Below are 25267 nucleotides of genomic sequence, written 5' to 3'. Positions count from 1 at the left end.
ATTTTTTCTCATTCGGTAGGTTGCCTTTTCATTTTGTTGGGTTTTCTTTGCAGAAGCTTTTTAGTTTGACTAGTCCCGCTTGTTTATATTTGCTTTTGGTGTTAAATCTAAAAATCATTGCCAAGACCATTGTCAAGGAGCTTATCACTTTTGTATTCTTCTAGGGCTTTTGTGGTTTCAGGTCTTAGGTTCAAGTCTTTATTAGTTCACCTTGAGTTAATTTTTTGTGTATGGTGTAAGATAGTGGTCCAGTGTCATTGTTTTGCTTGTGGCTGCCAGTTTTCTCAACATCATTTATTGAGGAGACTGTCCTTTCCTCACTGTATATTCTTGACTTCTTTGTCAAAGCTTAATTGACCACATATGCATGGGTTTATTTTTGGGCGCTCTATTCTCTTCCATTGATCTGTGTACCTGCTTTTTATGCCAATACCATACTCTTTTGATTACTATATTTTTATAATATAGTTTGAAATCAGGAAGTATGATGCCTTCAGCTTTGTTCTTTTTCAAGATTGTTTAGGCTGTTTGGGGTCTTTTGTGGTTGCATACAAATTTTAGGATTGTTCTATTTCTGTGAAAAATGCCATTGGAATTTTTTTTTTTCATTTTAACATCTTTATTGGAGTATAATTGCTTTACAATGGTATGTTAGTTTTCAGCTTCACAACAAAATGAATCAGTTATATATATACATATGTTCCCATATCTCTTCCCGCTGTGTCTCCCTCCCTCCCACCCTCCCTATCCAACCCCTCCAGGCGGTCACAAAGCACCGAGCTGATCTCCCCGTGCTATGTGGCTGCTTCCCACTAGCTATCTACCTTACGTTTGGTAGTGTATATATGTCCATGCCTCTATCTCGCTTTGTCACAGTTTACCCTTCTCCCTCCCCATAGCCTCAAGTCCATTCTCTAGTAAGTCTGTGTCTTTATTCCTGTTTCATCCCTAGGTTTTTCATGACATTTTTTTCTCAAATTCCATATATATGTGTTAGCATACAGTATTTGTCTCTCTCTTTCTGACTTACTTCACTCTGTATGACAGACTCTAGGTCTATCCACCTCACTACAAATAGCTCAATTTCGTTTCTTTTTATGGCTGAGTAATATTCCATTGTATATATGTGCCACATCTTCTTTATCCATTCATCCGATGATGGACACTTAGGTTGTTTCCATCTCTGGGCTATTGTAAATAGAGCTGCAATGAACATTTTGGTACATGACTCTTTTTGTATTATGGTTTTCTCAGGGTATATGCCCAGTAGTGGGATTGCTGGGTCATATGGTAGTTCTATTTGTAGTTTTTCAAGGAACCTCCATACTGTTCTCCACAGTGGCTGTATCAATTTACATTCCCACCAACAGTGTAAGAGGGTTCTCTTTTCTCCACACCCTCTCCAGCATTTATTGTTTCTAGGTTTTTTGATGATGGCCATTCTGACTGGTGTGAGATGAGATCTCATTGTAGTTTTGATTTGCATTTCCCTAATGATTAATGATGTTGAGCATTCTTTCATGTGTTTGTTGGCAATCTGTATATCTTCTTTGGAGAAATGTCTATTTAGGTCTTCTGCCCATTTTTGGATTGGGTTGTTTGTTTTTTTGTTATTGAGCTGCATGAGCTGCTTGTAAATTTTGGAGATTAATACTTTGTCAGTTGCTTCATTTGCAAATATTTTCTCCCATTCTGAGGGTTGTCTTTTGGTCTTGTTTATGGTTTCCTTTGCTGTGCAAAAGCTTTGAAGTTTCATTAGGTCCCATTTGTTTATTTTTGTTTTTATTTCCATTTCTGTAGGAGGTGGGTCAAAAAGGACCTTGCTGTGATTTATGTCATAGAGTGTCCTGCCTATGTTTTCCTCTAAGAGTTTGATAGTTTCTGGCCTTACATTTAGGTCTTCAATCCATTTTGAGCTTATTTTTGTGTATGGTGTTAGGGAGTGATCTAATCTCATACTTTTACATGTACCTCTCCAGTTTTCCCAGCACCACTTATTGAAGAGGCTGTCCTTTCTCCACTGTACATTCCTGCGTCCTTTATCAAAGATAAGGTGACCATATGTGCGTGGGTTTATCTCTGGGCTTTCTATCCTGTTCCATTGATCTATATTTCTGTTTTTGTGCCAGTACCATACTGTCTTGATTACTGTAGCTTTGTAGTATAGTCTGAAGTCAGGAAGCCTGATTCCTCCATCTCCGTTTTTCGTTCTCAAGATCGCTTTGGCTATTCGGGGTCTTTTGTGTTTCCATACAAATTGTGAAATTTTTTTTTCTAGTTCTGTGAAAAATGCCAGTGGTAGTTTGATAGGGATTGCATTGAATCTGTAGATTGCTTTGGGTAGTAGAGTCATTTTCACAGTGTTGCTTCTTCCAATCCAAGAACATGGTATATCTCTCCATCTATTTGTATCATCTTTAATTTCTTTCATCAGTGTCTTATAATTTTCTGCATACAGGTCTTTTGTCTCCTTAAGTAGGTTTATTCCTAGATATTTTATTCTTTTTGTTGCAGTGGTAAATGGGAGTGTTTTCTTGATTTCACTTTCAGATTTTTCATCCTTAGTGTATAGGAATGCCAGAGATTTATGTGCATTAATTTTGTCTCCTGCTACTTTACCAAATTCATTGATTAGCTCTAGTAGTTTTCTGGTAGCATCTTTAGGATTCTCTATGTATAGTATCATGTCATCTGCAAAGAGTGACAGCTTTACTTCTTCTTTTCTGATTTGGATTCCTTTTATTTCCTTTTCTTCTCTGATTGCTGTGGCTAAAACTTCCAAAACTATGTTGAATAAGAGTGGTGAGAGTGGGCAACCTTGTCTTCTTCCTGATCTTAGTGGAAATGCTTTCAGTTTTTCACCATTGAGGACGATGTTGGCTGTGGGTTTGTCATATATGGCCTTTATTATGTTGAGGAAAGTTCCCTCTATGCCGACTTTCTGCAGGGTTTTTATCATAAATGGGTGTTGAATTTTGTCAAAAGCTTTCTCTGCATCTATTGAGATGATCATATGGTTTTTCTTCTTCAGTTTGTTAATATGGTGTATCACGTTGATTGATTTCCGTATATTGAAGAATCCTTGCATTCCTGGAATAAACCCCACTTGATCATGGTGTATGATCCGTTTAATGTGCTGTTGGATTCTGTTTGCTAGTATTTTGTTGAGGATTTTTGCATCTATGTTCATCAGTGATATTGGCCTGTAGTTTTCTTTCTTTGTGACATCCTTGTCTGGTTTTGGTATCAGGGTGATGGTGGCCTCGTAGAATGAGTTTGGGAGTGTTCCTCCCTCTGCTATATTTTGGAAGAGTTTGAGAAGGATAGGTGATAGCTCTTCTCTAAATGTTTGATATAATTTGCCTGTGAAGCCATCTGGTCCTGGGCTTTTGCTTGTTGGAAGATTTTTAATCACAGTTTCAATTTCAGTGCTTGTGATTGGTCTGTTCATATTTTCTACTTCTTCCTGATTCAGTCTTGGCAGGTTGTACCTTTCTAAGAATTTGTCCATTTCTTCCAGGTTGTCCATCTTATTGGCATAGAGTTGCTTGTAGTAATCTCTCATGATCTTTTGTATTTCTGCAGTGTCAGTTGTTACTTCTCCTTTTTCATTTCTAATTCTATTGATTTGAGTCTTCTCCCTTTTTTTCTTGATGAGTCTGGCTAATGGTTTATCAATTTTGTTTATCCTTTCAAAGAACCAGCTTTTAGTTTTATTGATCTTTGCTATTGTTTCCTTCATTTCTTTTGCATTTATTTCTGATCTGATCTTTATGATTTCTTTCCTTCTGCTAACTTTGGGGTTTTTTTGTTCTTCTTTCTCTAATTGCTTTAGGTGCAAGGTTAGGTTGTTTATTCGAGATGTTTCCTGTTTCTTAAGGTAGGATTGTATTGCTATAAACTTCCCTCTTAGAACTGCTTTTGCTGCATCCCATAGATTTTGAGTCGTCGTGTGTCCATTGTCATTTGTTTCTAGGTATTTTTTGATTTCCTCTTTGATTTCTTCAGTGATCACTTCGTTATTAAGTAGTGTATTGTTTAGCCTCCATGTGTTTGTATTTTTTACAGATCTTTTCCTGTAATTGATATCTAGTCTCATAGCGTTGTGGTCGGAAAAGATACTTGATACAATTTCAATTTTCTTAAATTTACCAAGGCTTGATTTGTGACCCAAGATATGATCTATCTTGGAGAATGTTCCATGAGCACTTGAGAAAAATGTGTATTCTGTTGTTTTTGGATGGAATGTCCTATAAATATCAATTAAGTCCATCTTGTTTAATGTATCATTTAAAGATTGTGTTTCCTTATTTATTTTCATTTTGGATGATCTGTCCATTGGTGAAAGTGGGGTGTTAAAGCCCCCTACTATGAATGTGTTACTGTCGATTTCCCCTTTTATGGCTGTTAGTATTTGCCTTATGAATTGAGGTGCTCCTATGTTGGGTGCATAAATATTTACAATTGTTATATCTTCTTCTTGGATTGATCCCTTGATCATTATGTAGTGTCCTTCTTTGTCTCTTCTAATAGGCTTTATTTTAAAGTCTATTTTGTCTGATATGAGAATTGCTACTCCAGCTTTCTTTTGGTTTCCATTTGCATGAAATACCTTTTTCCATCCCCTTACTTTCAGTCTGTATGTGTCTCTAGGTCTGAAGTGGGTCTCTTGTAGACAGCAAATATATGCGTCTTGTTTTTGTATCCATTCAGCCAATCTGTGTCTTTTGGTGGGAGCATTTAGTCCATTTACATTTAAGGTAATTATCGATATGTATGTTCCTATTCCCATTTTCTTAATTGTTTTGGGTTCGTTATTGTAGGTCTTTTCCTTCTTTTGTGTTTCTTGCCTAGAGAAGTTCCTTTAGCAGTTGTTGTAAAGCTGGTTTGGTGGTGCTGAACTCTCTCAGCTTTTGCTTGTCTGTAAAGGTTTTAATTTCTCCATCAAATCTGAATGGGATCCTTGCTGGGTAGAGTAACCTTGGTTGCAGGTTTTTCTCCTTCAACACTTTCAATATGTCCTGCCACTCCCTTCTGGCTTGCAGAGTTTCTGCTGAAAGATCAGCAGTTAACCTTATGGGGATTCCCTTGTGTGTTATTTGTTGTTTTTCCCTTGCTGCTTTTAATATGCTTTCTTTGTATTTAATTTTTGACAGTTTGATTAATATGTGTCTTGGCGTATTTCTCCTTGGATTTATCCTGTATGGGACTCTCTGTGCTTCCTGGACTTGATTATTTCCTTTCCCATATTAGGGAAGTTTTCAACTATAATCTCTTCAAATATTTTCTCAGTCCCTTTCTTTTTCTCTTCTTCTTCTGGAACCCCTATAATTCGAATGTTGTTGTGTTTAATGTTGTCCCAGAGGTCTCTGAGACTGTCCTCAGTTCTTTCATTCTTTTTTCTTTATTCTGCTCTGCATTAGTTATATCCACTATTTTATCTTCCAGGTCACTTATCCATTCTTCTACCTCAGTTATTCTGCTATTGATCCCATCTAGAGTATTTTTCATTTCATTTATTGTGTTGTTCATCATTGTTTGTTTCATCTTTAGTTCTTCTAGGTCCTTGTTAAATGTTTCTTGCATTTTGTCTATTCTATTTCCAAGATTTTGGATCATCTTTACTATCATTACTCTGAATTCTTTTTCAGGTAGACTGCCTATTTCCTCTTCATTTGTTAGGTCTGGTGGGTTTTTATCTTGCTCCTTCATCTGCCGTGTGTTTTTCTGTCTTTTCATTTTGCTTATCTTACTGTGTTTGGGGTCTCCTTTTTGCAGGCTGAAGGTTTGTAGTTCCTGTTGTTTTTAGTGTCTGTCCCCAGTGGCTAAGGTTGGTTCAGTGGGTTGTGTAGGCCTCCTGGTGGAGGGTACTAGTGCCTGTGTTCTGGTGGATGAGGCTGGATCTTGTCTTTCTGGTGGGCAGGTCCACGTCTGGTGATGTGTTTTGGGGTGTCTGTAGACTTATTATGATTTTGGGCAGCCTCTCTGCTAATGGGTGGGGTTGTGTTCCTGTCTTGCTAGTTGTTTGGCATAGGATGTCCAGCACTGTAGCTTGCTGGTCGTTGAGTGAAGCTGGGTGCTGGCATTGAGATGGAGATCTCTGGGAGATTTTCGCCGTTTGATATTATGTGCAGCTGGGAGGTCTCTTGTGGACCAGTGTCCTGAAGTTGGCTTTCCCACCTCAGAGGGACAGCACTAACTCCTGGCTGCAGCACCAAGAGCCTTTCATCCACACCGCTCCTTAATTTGGGATGATTCTTTGTCTATTCAGGTATTCCACAGATGCAGGGTACATCAAGTTGATTGTGGAGCTTTAATCCGCTGCTTCTGAGGCTGCTGGGAGAGATTTCCCTTTCTCTTCTTTGTTCTCACAGCTCCCAGGGGTTCAGCTTTGGATTTGGCCCCGCCTGTGCGTGTAGGTCGCCGGAGGGCGTCTGTTCTTTGCTCAGACAGGACGTGGTTAAAGGAGCCGCTGATTCGGAGGCTCTGGCTCACTCAGGCCGGGGGGAGGGAGGGTCACGGAGTGCGGGGCGGGCCTGCGGCGGCAGAGGCCAGCGTGACGTTGCCAGCCTGAGGCGCGCCGTTCTCCCGGGGGAGTTGTCCCTGGATCCCGGGACCCTGGCAGTGGCGGGCTGCACAGGCTCCTCGGAAGGGTGGTGTGGATAGTGACCTGTGTTCGCACACAGGCTTCTTGGTGGCGGCAGCAGCGGCCTTAGCGTCTCATGTCTGTCTCTGGGGTCCGCACTTTTAGCCGCGGCTCGCGCCGTCTCTGGAGCTCCTTTAAGCAGCGTTCTTAATCCCCTCTCCTCGCGCACCAGGAAATAAAGAGGGAAGAAAAAGTCTCTTGCCTCTTCGGCAGGTCCAGACTTTTCCCCCGGACTCCCTCCTGGCTAGCCGCGGTGCACTAACGCCCTGCAGGCTGTGTTCACGCCAACAACCCCAGTCCTCTCCCGGCGCTCCGACCGAGGCAGGAGCCTCAGCTCCCAGCGCCGCCTGCCCCGGCGGGTGAGCAGACAAGCCTCTCGGCTGGGGAGTGCCGGTCGGCCCTGATCCTCTGTGCTGGAATCTCTCTGCTTTGCCCTCTGCACCCCTGTTGCTGTGCTCTCCTCCGTGGCTTTGAAGCTCCCCCACTCCGCCACCCGCAGTCTCCGCCCGCGAAGGGGCTTCCTAGTGTGTGGACACTTTTCCTCCTTCACAGCTCCCTCCCACTGGTGCAGGTCCCGTCCCTATCCTTTTGTCTGTGTTTATTTTTTTTCTTTGCCCTAACCAGGTACGTGGGGAGTTTCTTGCCTTTTGGGAGGTCTGAGGTCTTCTGCCAGAGTTCAGTAGGTGTTCTGTAGGAGTTGTTCCACGTGTAGATGTATTTCTGGTGTATCTGTGGGGAGGAATGTGATCTCCGAGTCTTATTCTTCCGCCATCTTCCCAGAAGTCCGCCATTGGAATTTTAACAGGTATTGCATTGAATCTGTAGATTGCTGGTTATCTCTTTTCTTCTGCTAACTTTGGGCTTAGTTTGTTTTTTTTCTAGTTCCTTGATGTGTAATGTCAGGCTCTTTATATATTTCTTGTTTTTTGTCGTTGTATGAGTTTATAGCTACAAACTTCCCTCTTAGAACTGGTTATGCTGCATCTCATAAGTGTTTGTGTTTACGTTTTTATTTGTGCCAAGATATTTTTAAATTTTCCCTTTGATTTCTTCGAGCCATTGGTTCAGGAGTATTTTTATTTTTTCTTTTTACGATACGCAGGCCTCTCACTGTTGTGGCCTCTCCCACTGCGGAGCATAGGCTCCAGACGCGCAGGCTCAGTGGCCATGGCTCACAGGCCCAGCCGCTCCGCGGCATGTGGGATCTTCCCGGACCGGGGCACGAACCTGTGTCCCCTGCATCAGCAGGTGGACTCTCAACCACTGCGCCACCAGGGAAGCCCTTTTTTTTTTTTGCGGTACGCGGTCCTCTCACTGTTGTGGCCTCTCCCGTTGCGGAGCAACAGGCTCCGGACGCGCAGGCTCAGTGGCCATGGCTCACGGGCCCAGCCGCTCCGCGGCATGTGGGATCTTCCCGGACTGGGGCACGAACCCGCGTCCCCTGCATCGGCAGGCGGACTCTCAACCACTGTGCCACCAGGGAAGCCCAGGAGTATTTTAATTTCCATGTATTTGTGAACTTTCCAGCTTTCTTTCTGTTACTGATTTCTAGTTTAATACCATTTGTGGTTGGAAAAGATGCTTACTATAATTTCCATCTTTTTGAATTTGTTGAGACCTGTTTTGTGGCCTAACTTATGATTTATCCTAGAAAATGTTCTGTGGGTGCTTGAGAAAAATGCATTCTGTTGCTCTTTGATGGAATGTTCAGTATATGTTTGTTAGGTCTATTTCATGTATAGTGTTGTTCAGATCTGATATTTCCCTATTGGTTTTCTCTCTGGATGATATATCCATTGTTGAGAGTAGGGCTTTAAAGTCCCCAGCTATTATTGTATTGCTGTTTATTTCTCCTTATAAGTTTTCTAAGTAATTGCTTTATATATTTAGGTGCTGCAGTATTAGGTGCATAAATATTTACAATTATTATATCTTGATGAATTGACACCTTTAGCATTATATAATGACTTTCTTTGTTTGTTTTGACCATTTTTAGCTTAAAGTGTTATTTGTCTAATATAAGTATAGCTACTCCTACTTTCTTTTGGTTAATATTTCCTTGAAGTATCTTTTCCATCCCTCTACTCTCAGTTTATGTGTATCCTTAAAGCTAAAATGAGTCTCTTGTAGGCAGCATGTTGTTGGATCTTGTTTTTTTTTTTCATCTAGTCAGGCATTCTGTGCCTTTTGATTGGAGAATTTAATCCATTTATATTTAAAGTAACTATTGATAGGTAAGGACTTACTATTGCCATTTATTAATTCTTTCCTAACTGTTTTATAGATCCTGTCTTCTTTGCTTCCTCTCTTGCCAGCTCTTTAGTCATTTGCTGCTTTTTTGTGCTGGTATGCTTTGACTCCTTTATCATAATCTTTTGTGGTTTTTCCTTTGTGGTTAACCTGAGGTGTATATAAAATATATTTATAACACCCTATTTAAACTGATAACTTAAATTTGATAGCATACAGAAATTTATACTTCTTCCCCCCTCACATTTTAGGTTATTATGTTACAGTTTACATATTTTTACATTGTGTATCCAATAACAAATTCTCATAGTTATGGTTATTTTAAATTCATTTGTTTTTTAACTTTTAATGTAGAGTTGTAAGAGAATTACACACCACCATTGCAATATTAGATCATCTGACTTTGTATATTTACCATTACCAGTGCGTTTTACACATTCATATGTTTTTATGATGCTAACTAGCATCCTTTTATTTCAGCTTGAAGAATGTCCTTTAGCATTTCTTATAAGGCAGGTTTAATGACATTGAGCCCCCTCAGGTTTTGTTTGTTTGGGCAAGTCTCTATCTCTCTTTTACTTCTGAAGGACAGCTTTGCTGGGTATAGTATTCTTGGATGACATATTGTTGCTTTCAGTATTTTGAGTATATCATCCCACTGCTGGCCTGTCAAGTTTCTGTTGAGAAATCCACCTGTAGCCTTATGAAGCTCCCTTGTATGTGAAGAGTTGCTTTTCTCTTGCTGCTTTCAAAATTCTTTTTGTTTTTGATTTTTGACAATTTAACTGTAATGTGTCTTGGTGCAGCCTTTTTTGAGTTCAACCTATTTGGAGGTCCTTTGGGCCTTATGAATCTGGATGTCCATTTCTCTTCTCAGGTTTGGGAAGTTTTCAACCATTATTGTTTTAAATAGACTTTCTGTCCCTTTCTCTTCTCCTTCTGGGACTTCCATAATGCATGTGTTATTTCATTTGATGGTATCACATGAGATCCATATTGTTTCTTCACTCTTTTTCATTACTTTTTCTTTTTTGTTTCTCTGACTGGACAATTTCAAATAACCCATCTTCTAGTTTACTAACTGTTTACTTCTACTAGGTCAGGTTAGCTGTTGAAGCTCTCTATTGAATTCTTCAGTATAGTCATTGTATTTTTTAGCTCCAGGAATTTTGCTGGCTTTGTTTTTTTTTAATGATTTCTGTTTCTTTTTTGAACTTATTTTGTTCATGCATTATTTTCCTAATTTCATTTAGTTGTCTGTGTGTTCTTATAGTTCACTACATCCTTTGAGAGGTTTATTCTGAATTCCTGGTCATACAGTTCATACATCTCCATTTCTTTGCGTCAGTTGTTAGAGCTTTATTTGATTCTTTTGGTGGTGTCATGCTTACCTGATTTTTCTTGAGCCTTGATTCCTTGCACTGGTATGTGTGTGTATAAGTAAGTGGTCTCTTCTTCCATGTTTTACAGGTTTGCTTTGGCAGGGAAAAACCTTCACCATTCAACTTGGGTTATTGGATGTGTCAACTAGTAGTGTCCATGGGCAGGCAGGGCTTGCTGTCAGGCTCTCCAGTTGAGTGTGCTCTGAGGTCAGGATAGGGGATTCCCAGTAGCTGGGCTTTGTGGTTGGGTGAGTCGACTGGGCTCCATGTTTAAGCAGGGCTGCTGAGTGGGCTCCCTGACTAGGCAGGGTTGCTGGCTGTGCTCCATGGTTACATGGGGCCATTAGCTGGGCTCTGCAGTTACCCTTGGTTCCAGTCTGTGGAACACTGGCTGTGTTCCCTGGCAGGGTGGTGCCACTGGTTGGACTCTGATTGGGCAGGGCTATGGACTGGGCTCTGCCATTGCTGCAGGTTGAGGGGGGTCTCAGGCTATGCTCCCCGACCAGATGGTGCTGCTGGCTGGACTCTGTGTTCAGGCAGGGCTGCAGGCAGGGTTTCATGGTAGGACCTTGCCTCAGGCTGTGTTCTGTGACCAGGTGGGGGACACAGATTGTGCCTTGAAGTCGGGCAGGTCTGCAGGCCTGGCTTCAGCATCCGTAGGGTGCTGAGTGTGCTCAGCTGTTGAACAAGGTTGCAGGCTGCGCTGTCTGGTCAGGAGGGGCTTCCAGCTGTATCCCGCAGGTGGGGAGGCTAGAGACTGTTCTCTGCGGGGTGGGGGCTCTGCTGGGCTCTTCGTCTGGACAAGGCCACAAGCTGTGTTAAGCAGTTGGGCAGGGCTGTAGGCTGGGTTCCGAGGCTGCTTCGGGTCACTGTTCAGGCCCCTTGGTTACACAGGGCCAGAGGCTATGCTCAACAGTTGGGCAGGGCTGCTGGCTTGGCTCCCTGCCCAAGTGGGGCTGTTTGGATGGGCTCCAAGGCTGCCCACGTTCTCTGGTTGGGCTTCCTGGATGGGAAGCTACACTCAGCAGTTGAGTGGAGCTATGAATTTGTAGGGCGGTAGAATGGGCTCCACAGCTGGCTTTGGCCTGTTGCCTGGGGACCCAGATCAGGCAGAATTTGCCAGCTGAGTTCTGCTCATGCACCGCTGCAAACAGGAGCATGGCCCATCCAGATCTGAGCACTGGTTGCTGAAAGCCCTGCCCCCCTTCTCCATCCCTATCTGATTCCCAGTGGTCTCCATGAGTCGAGACCCCAGTGGCCCTCCCAGGAAACATCCAACAGTGCCGGGGACCTGCATGTCCACCTTCTGCCCTCTTTTCCTACTGGAAAAACTGCAGTGGGGCCCTCTCAGTGTGGTTCTGTGTTGGCCTGGCGGAGGGGCAGTTTGGTCAGAGTGTTAAACCACTCCTCATACCCTTCTAATGCAGTCCTTTTCTGCCTCTGGTCCAGGAGAGTGTTCAGCCTCACCTCTGGGTTTTGGGATTTTCACAGTGGTGTCTTGTCCATGGATAGCAGCTAGTTGGTCTTTTTTGTGAGGGGGACTGAAGTTGGGAATAACCTGTCACCATCTTGATGTCGTCATTGAAGTCAACACTCTGGTCTCGAAAGAAACCAGCTGCATAGAGTCCACACAAACTTCCCCAGGCCACACCTGCCTCCCCTCACTCTTTCTGTGATCAGAACTCATTGTCCCTTTTTGCCTTCCTGTCCCTCCTGTTGTGACTCCTCTTCAAGACAGCCCTTTATCCTGCTTTGACTTGGTAAAGAATATTGGGGGATGAAAGAAGAAACATTGGTTAACAGAGCCGTTTACTCCAGCCCCGTGCTTCCCTGTGGCCCCTGGTCGTGTGTGCACTTTACTTGCCAGGTTCTTACCCCTGCCTTCGTAGGGTGCTTACCTGTGATGTAGGCCAGGGGAGCAGGGTTGGTTTGGGCGCGTGTGTGGTGGGGAAGGCTTGGCCTGCCTCGTCCCCATGGTGGCGGTGCCCTGTGAGGAGGGTGGGCCGTTCAGTTAGGCAGGGCAGGTGTACGTAAACTGGCTGTTACTTTGTAATTGAGGAACGTATTTTGCTCATTTTAGGTATAATTAAAGAATCTGGTGTGAAGCACAAGGGGTTGATTGAAATACCCAACCTGTCTGAAGAAAATGAAGTAGATGACACTGAGGTGAGGTATCTGATGGAGTTTCTTTTTTTTTTTTTAAATCAAGTTTCTGTTAGACATGTTGGGCATTTGAAAAACTGTTAATCGGACTGTGTGGTGCTTGTGCGGTAGTTTTGGTGAGCAGTGAGGGCTCGTTTGCCGAGGAGGATAGCTGTACCTGGGCGCAGCGTGGGGTGGGAGAGTGGTGCAGGAGGAAGAGCACACTGGGGAGGCCCTAGACCCCTGTGGACCAGGAGTCGGGCCCAGGCAGGTGACTGCACCGTCCGTGGCCTCCTCATCTGTGACACTGGGTTAATTCACCTTTCAGATACACATGACAGTGTACATACTGGAAAGTGCTCAGGTATTTTGCACAGCTTGGTGAATGTGATTTTGCTGCTTCTCCTCTGCATCGTTGCTCTTTCCCTTCAATAGTGAAAATTCTCAGCTTTTCGCTGTGATCTCCCTTGGTTATACCACGTGTTTTAGTAAATTAGTGTGTGTTGCTTTTGACTGGCTCTTCCGGTTGTCTTGGGAGATAGAGCCTGTGTAACTCCCATGCTTGGTTTACAGTTAGTGCCCTCTTTCAGCCAAAAGCTTGGTTTTGGGGCGAGACCATTTGTACAGCAGCTGTATTTGCCAAATGAAGATAGTTTGATACAGGGTCTTTTTTGATTTGTGAACGTATTCAGTGTGAAGGCCTTCGAGATATAAAAACTAAGTTACGCTGAGCCACTATGAGTTGCCTTTCTTAAAGGTTATAAAAGGCTGTAAAAGTGGGGCTGTCTCGGACATACCTTCAGCTGTGTGGTTGTTGCCCTCGGGCTGTGATTTCACTTTGCTGTATTCAGATCCATCAGCTGAGAAGTGTTTCAGCAGCATATTAAACTGGTCTTTTAGATTCAGCCTGTGGTACAATAGTATTACAGAACAAACTCTTCAGATTAGAACTGGGGCCTGGGAGCAGGCCCAACTCAACCGAATCACAGGGACGCTAGATATTTCAAACCAACACCTCTTCCTTCTGAGACTACTACAGAGGCATCCCCAGAGCAGCACTTTGACGCTTCCCTCTCCCTGTCTCCCCCTCTCTTCTCCTGTCCATTCCTTCCATCCTTCCCTCTTTTCTTTCCTCTCCCTCCTCCTCTCCCTTTCCCAACTCTCCTCCCTGACAAAAAAATGTAGCCCAAGACCAGGGTATTGGGAACTTGGTTTTCCTAATTACACTGGCTTTGGGGTTCTAGATGAGCGCTGTTCAACAGAAATATAATGCAAGCCACATAAGGAACTTAAAATTTTCTAGCAGCCATGTTAAAAAATTTAAAAGAAACAGATGAAATTAGTTTTAATATTTTTTATTTTACCCAAAATGTAAAAATATCATTTTAACATGTAATTAGTATCAAAGTTATTAATGAGGTTATTTTACATTCTTTTTTGGTACTAAGTCTTCAAAGTCTGGTGTATATTATTTTACACTTACAGCACATCTCACATCATACCAGCCGCATTGCAAGTGCTCAGTAGCCACATGTGGCTAAGCGGCTACCATACTAGACAGCGCATTTCTAGACCCTGTGAAAGCCATGGACTACATCATCGATATAATATATATATATACATAAAACGTACGCAAATTGGGGGGTTTACATTCTACGAAGTCCGTTCAAGATTTGGCCACCAACCAGGTCAATGGACCCTTGATTAAAAATCCCTTACATCTTCTCAAACTATATGAAGAAAACCTGTCACGTCTCTTACATCCACTTCTTTCCCTTTCCTCACCATCACAGTTCCCTCATCCATATGTCCCAGTATTATAAGATTATGTCAAACCAGATTTTTCTTAGGTTTGTATTTTTCTGATTTGTAGGTGAACGTGAGTAAAAAGAAAGGAGATGGGAATATACTGAAGGATCTTATGAAAACTGCAGGCACCGCCAAGGTCAGGGAAGCCCTTGGAGATTACCTGAAGGCACTTAAGACGGGTAAAGAAGGCATCCCTTGTGAACTAGAGGGTCCCTTTTCCATTTACCCAAATAATGCTCTGCACTGTGGTCTGGATTCCCAGGTTAGGCTGATTTCCAAAGCTCTAAAAACAATTCTGTATGCTGCAGGATAAATTGTAGTCTGGAGGTTGAGAGCTAGTTATGAGTTAGACCATAATTAGTGATTATCAGTATTTTACACAGCGTGAACCATTTTGCCTACAGAATTGTTGGGTTTTCTGGAATGATAATTATTTTATCAGTTGTTTTTATAATTATTTGTTTAATGTCTGCCTTCTCTGCTAGACTGTAAGCTCCATGAAGCATGGAAGGAGCCTGTCTTGTTCACTGCTATATCTCCAGCATCTAGCACAATGCCTGGCATGTAGTAGGTGCTTAAGTTTTGTTGAATGAGTGAATGAAAGTGACTGCAGGTATTACAGGTGTAGTTGAGACTTATTTAATCCTTTCACTGTGTGGAATTGAGGTTATTGTCTTCTTCCCTAAATTAGAGAAGTTACCTGCCAGGTAAAATAGCCAGCAGGGCATGTATGTCTGCACCTCATCCTTGGACTCTGCTGAGTATCTAGGCATTGACATAGATGGGTTTGGGGTTTACACTTTTCCTACGAGATCACACACGCTGCTGGCCCACAGGCTTGAATACTGTGAGGCCAAGCTTTGTGAAGTGATGGTGAAGCAATAAGCCAAGTGTCTGGCTTTGACAGTAAGTGAAGGCCATAAAGCTATTAGTAGTTAGGTGTATAAAATGGAGCTTTTTGGAAAACAACCTTTGGAAATTATGCTATTTTATCAAGAACTAGATAAAAGTGAGGCATTTGATAAAAAGAAAAGGATAAAAGGCATTTGTTGCCATGGAACTCAGGTTAATGATTAGTTTTATATGTAAAAAATACAGAATGGTCTTGAAATTCTCAAAACACTATAGGAATTCTTTTTACAAATATCAGTTCCTTTATATTCTTATATCTTATTTTCAGTTTTCTGCCTTAGTATTTGTGCTGAAAAGTAAAAAGTTCTTTATTAAAACCATTTCTCATACGTTTTCTTTGTAGAATTTACAATGGGAATGATTTTACCAACCAAAGCTATGGCAACCCAGGAATTGACTGTTAAAAGGAAACTGAGTGAGACTACCTTGCAGGTATGATCTCTGGTGGCAGACATGTAGGGAGGGGGAGAAAGGAAGTGCTTAATGAGAGGGCTTCAAAGCTCTAAACAGCCTTGTGATGATGGAGAACTATGAAGGATATTGAGATGGGCCAGTTAATCCACCCTTGCATCCCTTGCCATTTTGGGGGAAATGATGAAATGAGACTTTCATCCTTGATGGAAGGGATCCTTTTTGTGGGATAAATATTGAATTTAGTTCAAGACTGTTGTAAAGGCAGTGTTGTTTCGGTAGGCAACAATAACAGCAGGTGACTTTGAGGTCACATACCACGATGGAAGAAACTTCTCTCCAGACATTTGGAGGATTGGGAGGTTTTAGATCCTGTTCTCGGAATCTGGTGATGGGGAATTGACACCCTTTGGCCTTAAGTGCTGGTTGGTATCTTTCACCTGCTTATCTTTATGCTCCCTGGGTCATATTTACATATCCAAGTAGGATTTGGGCTGTGAAGCCATAGCCTGGGAGTGGAACAGAGCTAAGGAGCACTGAACTGTTTCCAAAATAAAGACTAGGTAGGATTGGTGGTGCTAAAAAGGCTTTTAGTGGAAGGGATAGTGTTGGGGACATTTTGGTGTTTTACTAAGACTGGAAGACTGAATTTTTTGAATCTCTTGTCATGCTAATAATTATGCTTTGGAATCTTTTCTTTTGAGATTCAGGCCTCCTCTCCAGTGGAGCTGGGCGTAAGGATTCCTACTGTGGCACTGCACATGACGGAACTGTTTGACACAGCTATTGAGCAGCTCTACAGAATCTTCACTGTGAAAGATGTAAGTCACATCTCAAGCCAGGATCTGAAATGCTGACATTGGGAGAAAATACACCTGCACCACTAAGAACTGAAGCTGGTTCATGGTTTCCTGCATGGCCGTGTTTTTCTGATTGAAGAGATCTAGAAATCTTTAGGATAGCTTGAGGCAGGGAAGTTATCCTAAAGATTTGAGGGGGGTAAATGATGGGCATTTGGGGGGAATTTATCAGCATTGAGGGGTTTGGAGCAATTTACTGAGCTTTCTTCCTCTGAAAGGGAGAGAAAGAGAATGCTATAATTAAAAGCTATGTATTCACAATTAAACAAACACAAACCACAGTAGCTTATATTAGTACTTTACATTTAGGTTAAAAACATGGTAGCATATGCCGGAATAACATGTCTATTGTATGTTTTGCTTGGTTAGTTGGTGCAAAAATTTTCTAAATCTCCTGCTGTATTAGAAGCTGAAAAGGGAAGGAAATTCCAAATGTTTGATGGGAACATCACTGGTGAATATGTAGAACTGGTAAGTAATCTTATAGGTTAAAGGAAAGTTAAGCTGGGACTGACTTCTGTTAATATTGCTTTATTCATGCCTTTTTTAAATGTGCTTTGGTTTTTATCTGAGTTCACAGAAACTTGACCACTTTATAAAGTTGGTTACAGGGAAAATAAATGTTATATATACTAAAAGCTGAAGCTTTAGTTTCACAGTAATTGTGCAATGTTTATGATTTTAGAAGACACAAGTATAATTTCTCCCAACTCTTGGTCTAGAAGTTTCAGGTTTCTGCCACTAGGGTGTGTGTTGCCAAATGTCAGTTGCCTTGCCGTTGACATCAGCTCTGCATTGGTTGTCACGCTTCTGTCCTTGATGTTACTGCCGTTACATTTTGGCACTAGGGACAATGAATTCTCAATGGTGCTGGCATATAAACTGGAAGATGGGAGTGTACGTTGTTCACTGATTACTTCTTGTACATAGGGGCTTTTTCAGTGGAATTTCCCCTTTGTTTTCAGTTAACAAATAAAAAGATCGTCATGAAATGGAGATGTAGGAACTGGCCAGAAGGTATGTTATTAGCACCTTTTGTTTTAAGTCCAAAAACACTCGGTTCCCCCCCCCCACTATGAAAATCAAATAGTGGTACTGTATGGATAAATTTTTCTTTTCATAATGCAGTAATAAGCTTTCCTTTTTTTCTTCCAGAACACTATGCAATAGTTGCACTGAATTTTGTGCCTACTCTAGGGCAGACGGAATTACAATTGGACTGTAAAGGAGTTCCTGTCTGTGAAGAAGAGAACATGAAATTCTGTTGGCAGAAGCAGCATTTTGAAGAAATACAAGGTTTACTGCAGCTGATCACCCTAAATGGTTGAGTTAGAAGATTTTATAAGGGCATTACATTTTGTAAGCAGAAAAAGTGTAACGTTTACCTCTTCCCTCTGTCATTCCTTTAAAAAAAGAAAACAAATACTCTTAATTTATATTGAATGAAATCCATGAACTTACATTTGAAAGCATTGTTTGAATCTTTACTATGACTAGACTCTGCACTGAGTTAAAAGCAAGCAATGTGAAATTAGGTATTTTACCTCCCATAGATGCTCCTCTGGGAATAGATTGAGTCCCTGAGTACAGATAGTTGAAGTGTCCCAAGCTAAAGCTCGTCCTAGCAAGCTTGCTGTTTTAGCTGTAATTTTAGTTCAGGAAGACAAAAAATAAATGGCATGTTAATACTATTCCTTTATTTTACTTAAGGGTTTTTTAAGGTGTGTAGCTCTTAGGTAGTGAAACAGTGGCATGTTGCATTTAGAAGCATGCTGAAGTGAGGGCGAGTTGGCTGTATTGTTATGCTTCTCCCTGCAGCAGTTACGCACTTCAGGGTGGTGAGGATTGAAAAGTCTATGGAAAAAGGTACTTTTTGGACTGCCACTATGCTTCTAATGAAATAGAATATAATGGATAAGTAAGTATGTTCCCCCATTCAGTTTTCTCATTACTTTCATCTGAGAAGACTTGAAGCAAGGTATGTAAACAAATAAAAAGTCATCACAATCAGTTTAATTAAGTGCACAGAATAGCAATCAGTCATGTCAATAAAAATAAAACAATTATTTTTACATCAAGTGTGCTTTATTTCCTCCACAGGTATTCTGTTAAATAAAGCACCATTTATATACTGCCAGGCCACAGCTAAAGAGGATTCTTTACAGAATCAAATTTCTTGTGGTTGTTCCGTATACAAGTAAACTTAATTTTGATAATAAGAACCACAGCGATTGGAGGCAATCTGCCTCTCTTATAAGGTACAAAACTGGCACAGAGGACACCATATTATACACAGTAAAAATGCTGTTAAGTTTAAATTACATTGTACAGGGCCAGGGAACCCTGTTCCTCCCAGACAGCCATATTAAATGAAAGCCACTACAGTGAACTCTTAATTACATAAAACATATTCATTATCTGATTGCCCTTTAGAAAGTATACTGAAGATGCAAATTGTTTCATCTGAAGTTCTGCCTGACCAAGAATTAAGCCTATAAATCTATCTTGCCATTCAAGCAGAGAGCACTGGACGAACTGAAGCACAAAAACAGAAATAAGCAAAACTTATACAAACAGCATTGGGGGTGAGGGGTGACCTTAAAAGTAGACATGCTACATCTAATGTCAAGAAGCAGCTTGGTTTCCTTTGCCAGATATCCTCGTGACCACATGGATTGTAGATTCAATGGTCCTACACAGGGTATCTAAAATGTCGTGCTGCTGCATGTGACTAAAGAGTCCTCTGGAATGGCCACAACTGAGTGATAAAGCAGCCTCAGGGTCCTGGGAGGGCAAAGCTTGACTGTCACAGCTTCTCAAGTCAGCTAAGTCAGACAGAACTGCAGAGAGAGAAGTCGAAGGGAACTCGGACTCTTCCTCAGCAAGGTTAGAATCCTTGGAACAGTGGAGGTCTTTGAATTCTTTACAGTCTTCAAATCTAACGTTGGTGGACTGTTCTTCTGCATGCTGTGACCTGATATTTGACGTGTCTTCTGAAAACGAAGATGGAACTTCCATTCGGTATTCTTTAACAGAACTATTTTCAGGGGAAGGAAGATCTTGCTCAGTTCCTGGGTCGATAATTGAGGAGTCTCTTGTCTCATTGTCTGAAGTGCTAGTTGGGGTCAGGATCTCCCTGGTGTCTGTTTTCACGTCACTGATGCAGCTGTCTACAGTGTGCTCCTCGTCACTGCTAACGCGCCTTCTTTTAACAGGAGTTGCCCCTTCATCATCTGTGAAAAGGAACATCAAAACAAATTCTCTGAAAGGAGTCATTAAGATCATACTGGGGGTGGTTGTGGAAATTCTGGTTTTTAGCATTTATATTCAGGAGGCTTACACAGCTACTGTAAAGTCAATATTCTTCCCTTCTCCCACCCTAAAGTCAATATTTTATTAGCCCATAAAGCTAACCTTTAGTTTTTCTTTCTTTGGCTTCTTGCTCTTGGAGTGAGTTTCTCTGCTGCAGACAAGTCCTGCATTTGCTTAAAAGCTCTTGCAGAGTAGGAATTAGAGCTGGGTTTAATTGTTTGGGAGTGTGTACCGACAGGAGCAAAGCAAGTGCCCGCAAGTCCTACAGAAATCCAGATAGGAACACTTCAAATTCCAAAGCCAGCATTACAACCGTTAACAGTTTAAATGCACGTTTACTTTTCCGGGAATCCATCCTGGTTCCTCTGGTATTGTTAGAAGAATGTTAAAACTAGAAAGCCAGTGTTATGATACTATTTATATTTCATTGGTTCTAGGTGACTAATACCATTATTTTATGCACCACACCACTAATTAAGTCTGACTGAAGACCGAAATAGTGTTTTCTGAAAATGGAAAGGCGGGGGGGGGGGGGGGGGGGGGCGGGAATTACACAGGAATTTAAAAAGCAAACCCTGAATGATCCATGAGAAATTTAGGCCTCATTAATCTAGGAGTCAGTTTTACTTGGTTTCTGGTGGATGTCATAAGGTCTTCCTCACTTAGCTCTGTAATCCGTTCTGGCATCTAAGCATTTTGTTACTTGGGAGGCTGCTGCTGGACATGTGCACGCACGTTTCCAGGGTGTTTCATAATTCCATGACATGGCTTTCGTGGGAGTCTATAGAAGGCAACCGATTTCCTAGTTTTAACTGGCTTTACATTCAGATTACTAATCTGACTTTCAGTTACGTATGAGTCGCAGGCACTAACAGAAACGTCACAGGTAACATTTCAAAAAATGTGAGAAAGTAGAGATAAAGGGAATGTCTCCCCTTAGTGGTCACTGCCCTTAGCATTTAATGATATTAGCTCATGTCTTCTAAGGTAACAAAGGCAGAGTGAGCACATTTTTATTTGGTTAGTTTTTTCATCATATGTGACTTCCAGAGTTTGAATAATAAAGTTATGTATACAGTAAAATCATACGAAGGCCAAATTTAGAGTTGATTTAAGGAAAGTTCTGAAGCACATGACTTCCCTTGCATAGTTCTTACCCCATTTAAAGCAGCACTTGCTTTGGAAATTTCAACTCTGTTGGTGAAATCAGACTGCAGGTTCTGATACTGATTTATCAAGTTTGTAATAAGGGTGCTGATCAAATTGGCACAGTTTGCTTCAGAAAACACCTGACCTTGAACCTGAAAAAGATGATTAAGAAAAATCTCCAAAAGACCAACACAATGAAAGCACAATCACTAACTAACTGGAAGTAACACGCTGAGTTTCCAACTTGTGACGTACCTTTAGAAGAAAGTGTGTCATGAATGTGTAGACAATGTTGTTGTTCAGGAAAGTTCTTTCATCCATTAGGATACATTTTATATATTCTGCAAAAACTGGATCTTCACACAAAAGCTTGATGCAGTTTTTTGACATAGCCGACTGAAGTGGGGAAAAGAAGCACTGATTGGTTGAGCACTGAAATAACTGCAAATCTTAAATATACTGCTCGTGATATACGTCCGAAGTCATTTAACATCCTACCGGAAAAGCCACATTTTTTTTTTTTTTTTTGGCTGCAGCTTGCGGGATCTTTAGTTCCCCGACCCGGGCCCTCAGCAAGTACAGAATCCTAACAACGGATCACCAGGGAATTCCCAGAAAAGCCACTTTTACTTCATTCTACTAAATTTTCAGTCACAGCAACTGTCCTCCCAATAAATTAAAATATTACTAACTTGGACTTAAATGGGTGACACAGAAGAGACCTGTAAAAAGTCTGAATGGCAAAACTGAACAAATACGTTTTTAAAAGAAATGCAGCTTTATTATCTAGCATTAAGAGTTAATAAGGACTGGACAAATAAGACTAACAAATAGGATGATGTTTTCGAGGAAAATTAATAGATAACCAAATGACCCATAGAGAAAAGACAAATTTTAAGAATTAGATTTACTCCCTAAAATGAGTTAAAACTTTCACTTACATAATCTCATTAACAATAGTAATTTGGTAAATACCCTTCCGCCCCATAAATATCACAAAGGTAAACAGCACACCTCTTTTCCTAATAATCTCAAACAGAATTAGTGGGTCCCAAAATATGGAAATTGTACTAAAATTTGGTTTTCCTGTTTTCAAATGGTCATGGCTCTTAAACACAAGTAGTATGTCTTTGAGTAAATATATTCCCTAGATTATTTATATATGTGTTTTAATAATCATTTATATGGAAGAAAAATGGACTGTTTAAAAAAATAGGACAAAGTTTAGATAATATGTACATCTATATACTTATATATTTTATTAGAGTAAGCACTGTGGTAAGTAAACTGCTCAAGGTCACCCAAGAAATTAGGAGTCAAGTAGGACCAGCACCCAGGTCTTCAGATCCTTGGTGTCAGGAAAACCTGCCTTATTCTACTGGTTGTAGTCTCTGCCTGCTGCCTATATTTCTTGCACAGCACAGATGCTTCTATAGGGCTGGTAGGGGCATTGGAAGCCTTAGATGGTTTGACTTTAAGGGAAGTTTTGGGGGTGATGAATTCTGTGGGAAAAAAAGTCAAGAGAGTAGTAGTACAGTGCAGAAGCAGATAAAGCAATAGGGAAGCAATAGGCAGTGGCATAGTACAGAAACCAAAAAAAGCAACTACCTAAATCAAGAAGAATGAAAAGAGAGCAGCAAGTGGCCAAGGGGTGGGGGTGGGGGTGGAGCACGAGATTTGTTGCAAATTACTGAATAAACCACTCAGCTCAAAAGTCAACCAGCAAGTTGTTTTCTGAATGTTTACTAAGTACTAAACCATTTTAAGTATACTAGCCTATCAAAGATTCCTAGTATAGAAAACAAAATGAAATTTCTATAGGAATAGAGATGACTCAGAGGAGTTCATGGTTTGGGACAAGGAGGCAGAGAAGCAACTACAGTATCATGTGACACACATCCATTAGGAGAATATCCAGAGCACAACTGCCTGGGCAGGAGACTGGACCAGACTCAAAAGTATTCCAGATGCTAAATGTGGGTAAAGGTTTGCCAAAGGAATTAATCAACTCATCTTCTGGGAATGGGCAGATGCACGCAGGCAAGAGACCAATAGTTTTTTTCAGGGCCTGAAGAGAGTGGGGATTCCTTATGCCTGATCCAAGGAATAAGCCAAACCTTAGGATCAATCTGATTTCTTCCCCGCTCCCCACCATTCTCCCTCCACAATTTAACAAGCATTATTTAGGTGCCCACTTTAAGGTGTTGCCTCTTGGACTTAAGGTAGGATGGTTACAGTGTTTTCTGTTCTCAGTGAGATTGCTGATAAGAAAATAAGTGCATCAGACTTAAAAAACTGCTCTGAGGTAACAGGTAAGCGAGAGGTAAAGGACAGAAAGGTGAAATGGTTTCTGCTAGAGCTTTTGGAATGGTGGAGGGGAGAAGAAATAGATGGGGGAGGTGAAGGAGCGCAAGAAGTGGCTTATGCCTTCTTGCCCTAATATCTCCCTGTTTCAGACTTTTACCACAACTGTTTATATTGGCCTTTAAATGAGAAACTTTACTATAAACAGCTTGTCTGAAATACCCTTTGTGATACAAATATTACAGACATAAAAAACTTCAAAGGGCAACTCGATGCCAGTTGCTTAACAGTTATTTCCATTAATAGTATTTTACCTACCAAGATTCGAAAACATCCCCAATTTCCAGCCAGTTTTCAACCCAGTGTTCCTAAAATTACCGACCATGTGGTCGGATGAGATGAAAGACCAGGTCATCTAAAACTCATTTTCTTTACCTGAGTCTGGCATAGCTCAGTCCAAAGTTTGGGGAACAGTGCAAGATGAAGTGGCAAGCCTTCATAGGCAACTAGGACACCTAATATTTGAAAAGAAATCAGAATAGGTTATAATTATAAATTACACTACTGAGATATTAAACTCTGCAGGTATAATATTATAGCTATTTCCAGTCATAACTGCATATTTTCTATGTTTTAGAAATACATAAAATACTTAAAGGGGAAGAATTCATCTCAATGTTTTAACCAGTGAAATATTTTAGAGTGCAGTACACTTTGACTTTATTTATATCCCATACCTCATTCCCAGAAGGACCTGCAAACAACTTAAACCAATTCTGCTTTTTGAGAATTAGAACTTTATCTGGGACAATCTAATAAAAGTTACTGCAAGTGGCTCCAAAGTTTTCTTGGATTAAGGTACCACTCTGCATATTTAGATCATATTACATGGAATACCTAGACTACAGTGGAGGGGCAGGGTGCACGTTCAAACAGAGGATGTGAAGAATTAGAAAACATATCATTCTTTCCTCTTTTATCTCATTTCTCCAAAGATAAAGCGAATTACCTTTATAGTAGATTTAAGTAAATTCTGCTCTAACAGCTTCTAGCCTTGTCCCCAGGATCTTTCGGGTGGATCATACTTAGCTATTATATGTCAGCATCCTATTTGGAACGTCTAAGGTTTCAACCTTTCCTCTTCTTGACTATTACAGATGTCAAGTATGTCCTTAAGAAATTTGTTCCCCTACCCTCTGCCTTTCTAGCTCTCTCAAAGCACAGAAGTTGTAATGCCACAGTCAGTTGTAAGTACATTTTCCATCCTCCAACACTCCCACCCCCCAGGGAAAGTATAATCATGGAGGAGAAATATAATACAAGTTATCCTCTTCCAGTTAAGAAAAAAATTAGGAGTAACACCTGAAGTTGGCAGACCTTTATGGTAAATGGCCAAATAGTAATTACAGGTTTCCCCCGATTATGAAACCTTTCATAAGCTGAAACAGCATAAAGTGAAAAAGCAATTACCTTTTTCCATTAAAGCGAAAATCCTCTTTGGATTTCTTTTGGTTAGCAAAAACAGGTACTAATGTAGGTATGTCATAAAAGTGCAGTGGCATAAAGCAAACTTTTCAAAATTGGCAGGTACCTGTATTTTAGACTTTGCTGGCTGTTTAAGTCTGTTGCAATTACTCCACAGACAACACCAAATGAATGGGTGTGGCTGTCTTTCAATAAAACATTCTTTAAGAAAACTGAAAGCTGAATCTCATGTAATTTTCATGTATATCACAAAATAGAATGTAGTTTTTAAAAAAAACATTTAAAATTATAAAAACTCTTCTTAACTTGCAGGTAGCTCATTGGTTGTACAAAAACAGGCAGCATGCAGGCTATCGTTTGCCTCTATATTAGACCATGGGTTTGGGAAAATCTTAGGGAAATCAGATCAGTCATCCAATTTTGTCATCGAAGGATACCTAGACTCTCTTTTGCGGGAAAGCCTATTTTTCTTTATTTTCCTGTCAAGATTAATTCCTTTGTAAAGACCCAAGGAAAGTAATACCCTAATCTGGTTTGGATTGGAGGCATTTACCCATCATAAGATCACAATACACATAAGCAAACAAGGGCATGTCATCAACACT

General features: G+C 40.9%; 2 protein-coding genes across 11 annotated transcripts in view; one reads left to right on the top strand and one right to left on the bottom strand.

Moving 5' to 3' along the window:
- LOC307196530 (activator of 90 kDa heat shock protein ATPase homolog 2) overlaps positions 1-18196 on the top strand; it is a 29480-nt gene extending 11284 nt beyond the window's left edge. The window contains exons 3-9 of one of the 3 annotated variants that reach the window (XM_079941562.1): positions 12359-12444; positions 14294-14408; positions 15485-15573; positions 16263-16373; positions 16782-16883; positions 17378-17429; positions 17568-18196. In XM_079941562.1, the coding sequence (XP_079797688.1) occupies positions 12359-12444; positions 14294-14408; positions 15485-15573; positions 16263-16373; positions 16782-16883; positions 17378-17429; positions 17568-17740 (728 nt within the window). In that variant the 3' untranslated portion in view covers positions 17741-18196. Of the gene's footprint in view, positions 1-12358; positions 12445-14293; positions 14409-15484; positions 15574-16256; positions 16374-16781; positions 16884-17377; positions 17430-17567 lie in introns of all 3 variants that reach the window. The other 2 variants (XM_079941563.1, XM_079941561.1) reach the window with 2 other exon arrangements.
- A 203-nt stretch (positions 18197-18399) lies between these two features.
- Positions 18400-25267, bottom strand: part of USP34 (ubiquitin specific peptidase 34) — a 231362-nt gene continuing 224494 nt past the window's right edge. For 5 of the 8 annotated variants that reach the window (XM_079941552.1, XM_079941558.1, XM_079941555.1 and 2 more), the window contains 5 exons: positions 23613-23692; positions 21129-21269; positions 20882-21025; positions 19827-19986; positions 18401-19645 (listed from right to left, as the gene is read on the bottom strand). In XM_079941552.1, coding sequence (XP_079797678.1) covers positions 19038-19645; positions 19827-19986; positions 20882-21025; positions 21129-21269; positions 23613-23692 — 1133 coding nt within the window. In that variant the 3' untranslated portion in view covers positions 18401-19037. Of the gene's footprint in view, positions 19646-19826; positions 19987-20881; positions 21026-21128; positions 21270-23612; positions 23693-25267 lie in introns of all 8 variants that reach the window. The other 3 variants (XM_079941554.1, XM_079941556.1, XM_079941557.1) reach the window with 3 other exon arrangements.

The sequence above is a fragment of the Stenella coeruleoalba genome (assembly GCF_951394435.1).
Source record: "Stenella coeruleoalba genome assembly, chromosome: 13".
In the NCBI taxonomy this organism is placed as follows: domain Eukaryota; kingdom Metazoa; phylum Chordata; class Mammalia; order Artiodactyla; family Delphinidae; genus Stenella; species Stenella coeruleoalba.
This window is presented reverse-complemented; position numbering and strand designations above follow the sequence as displayed.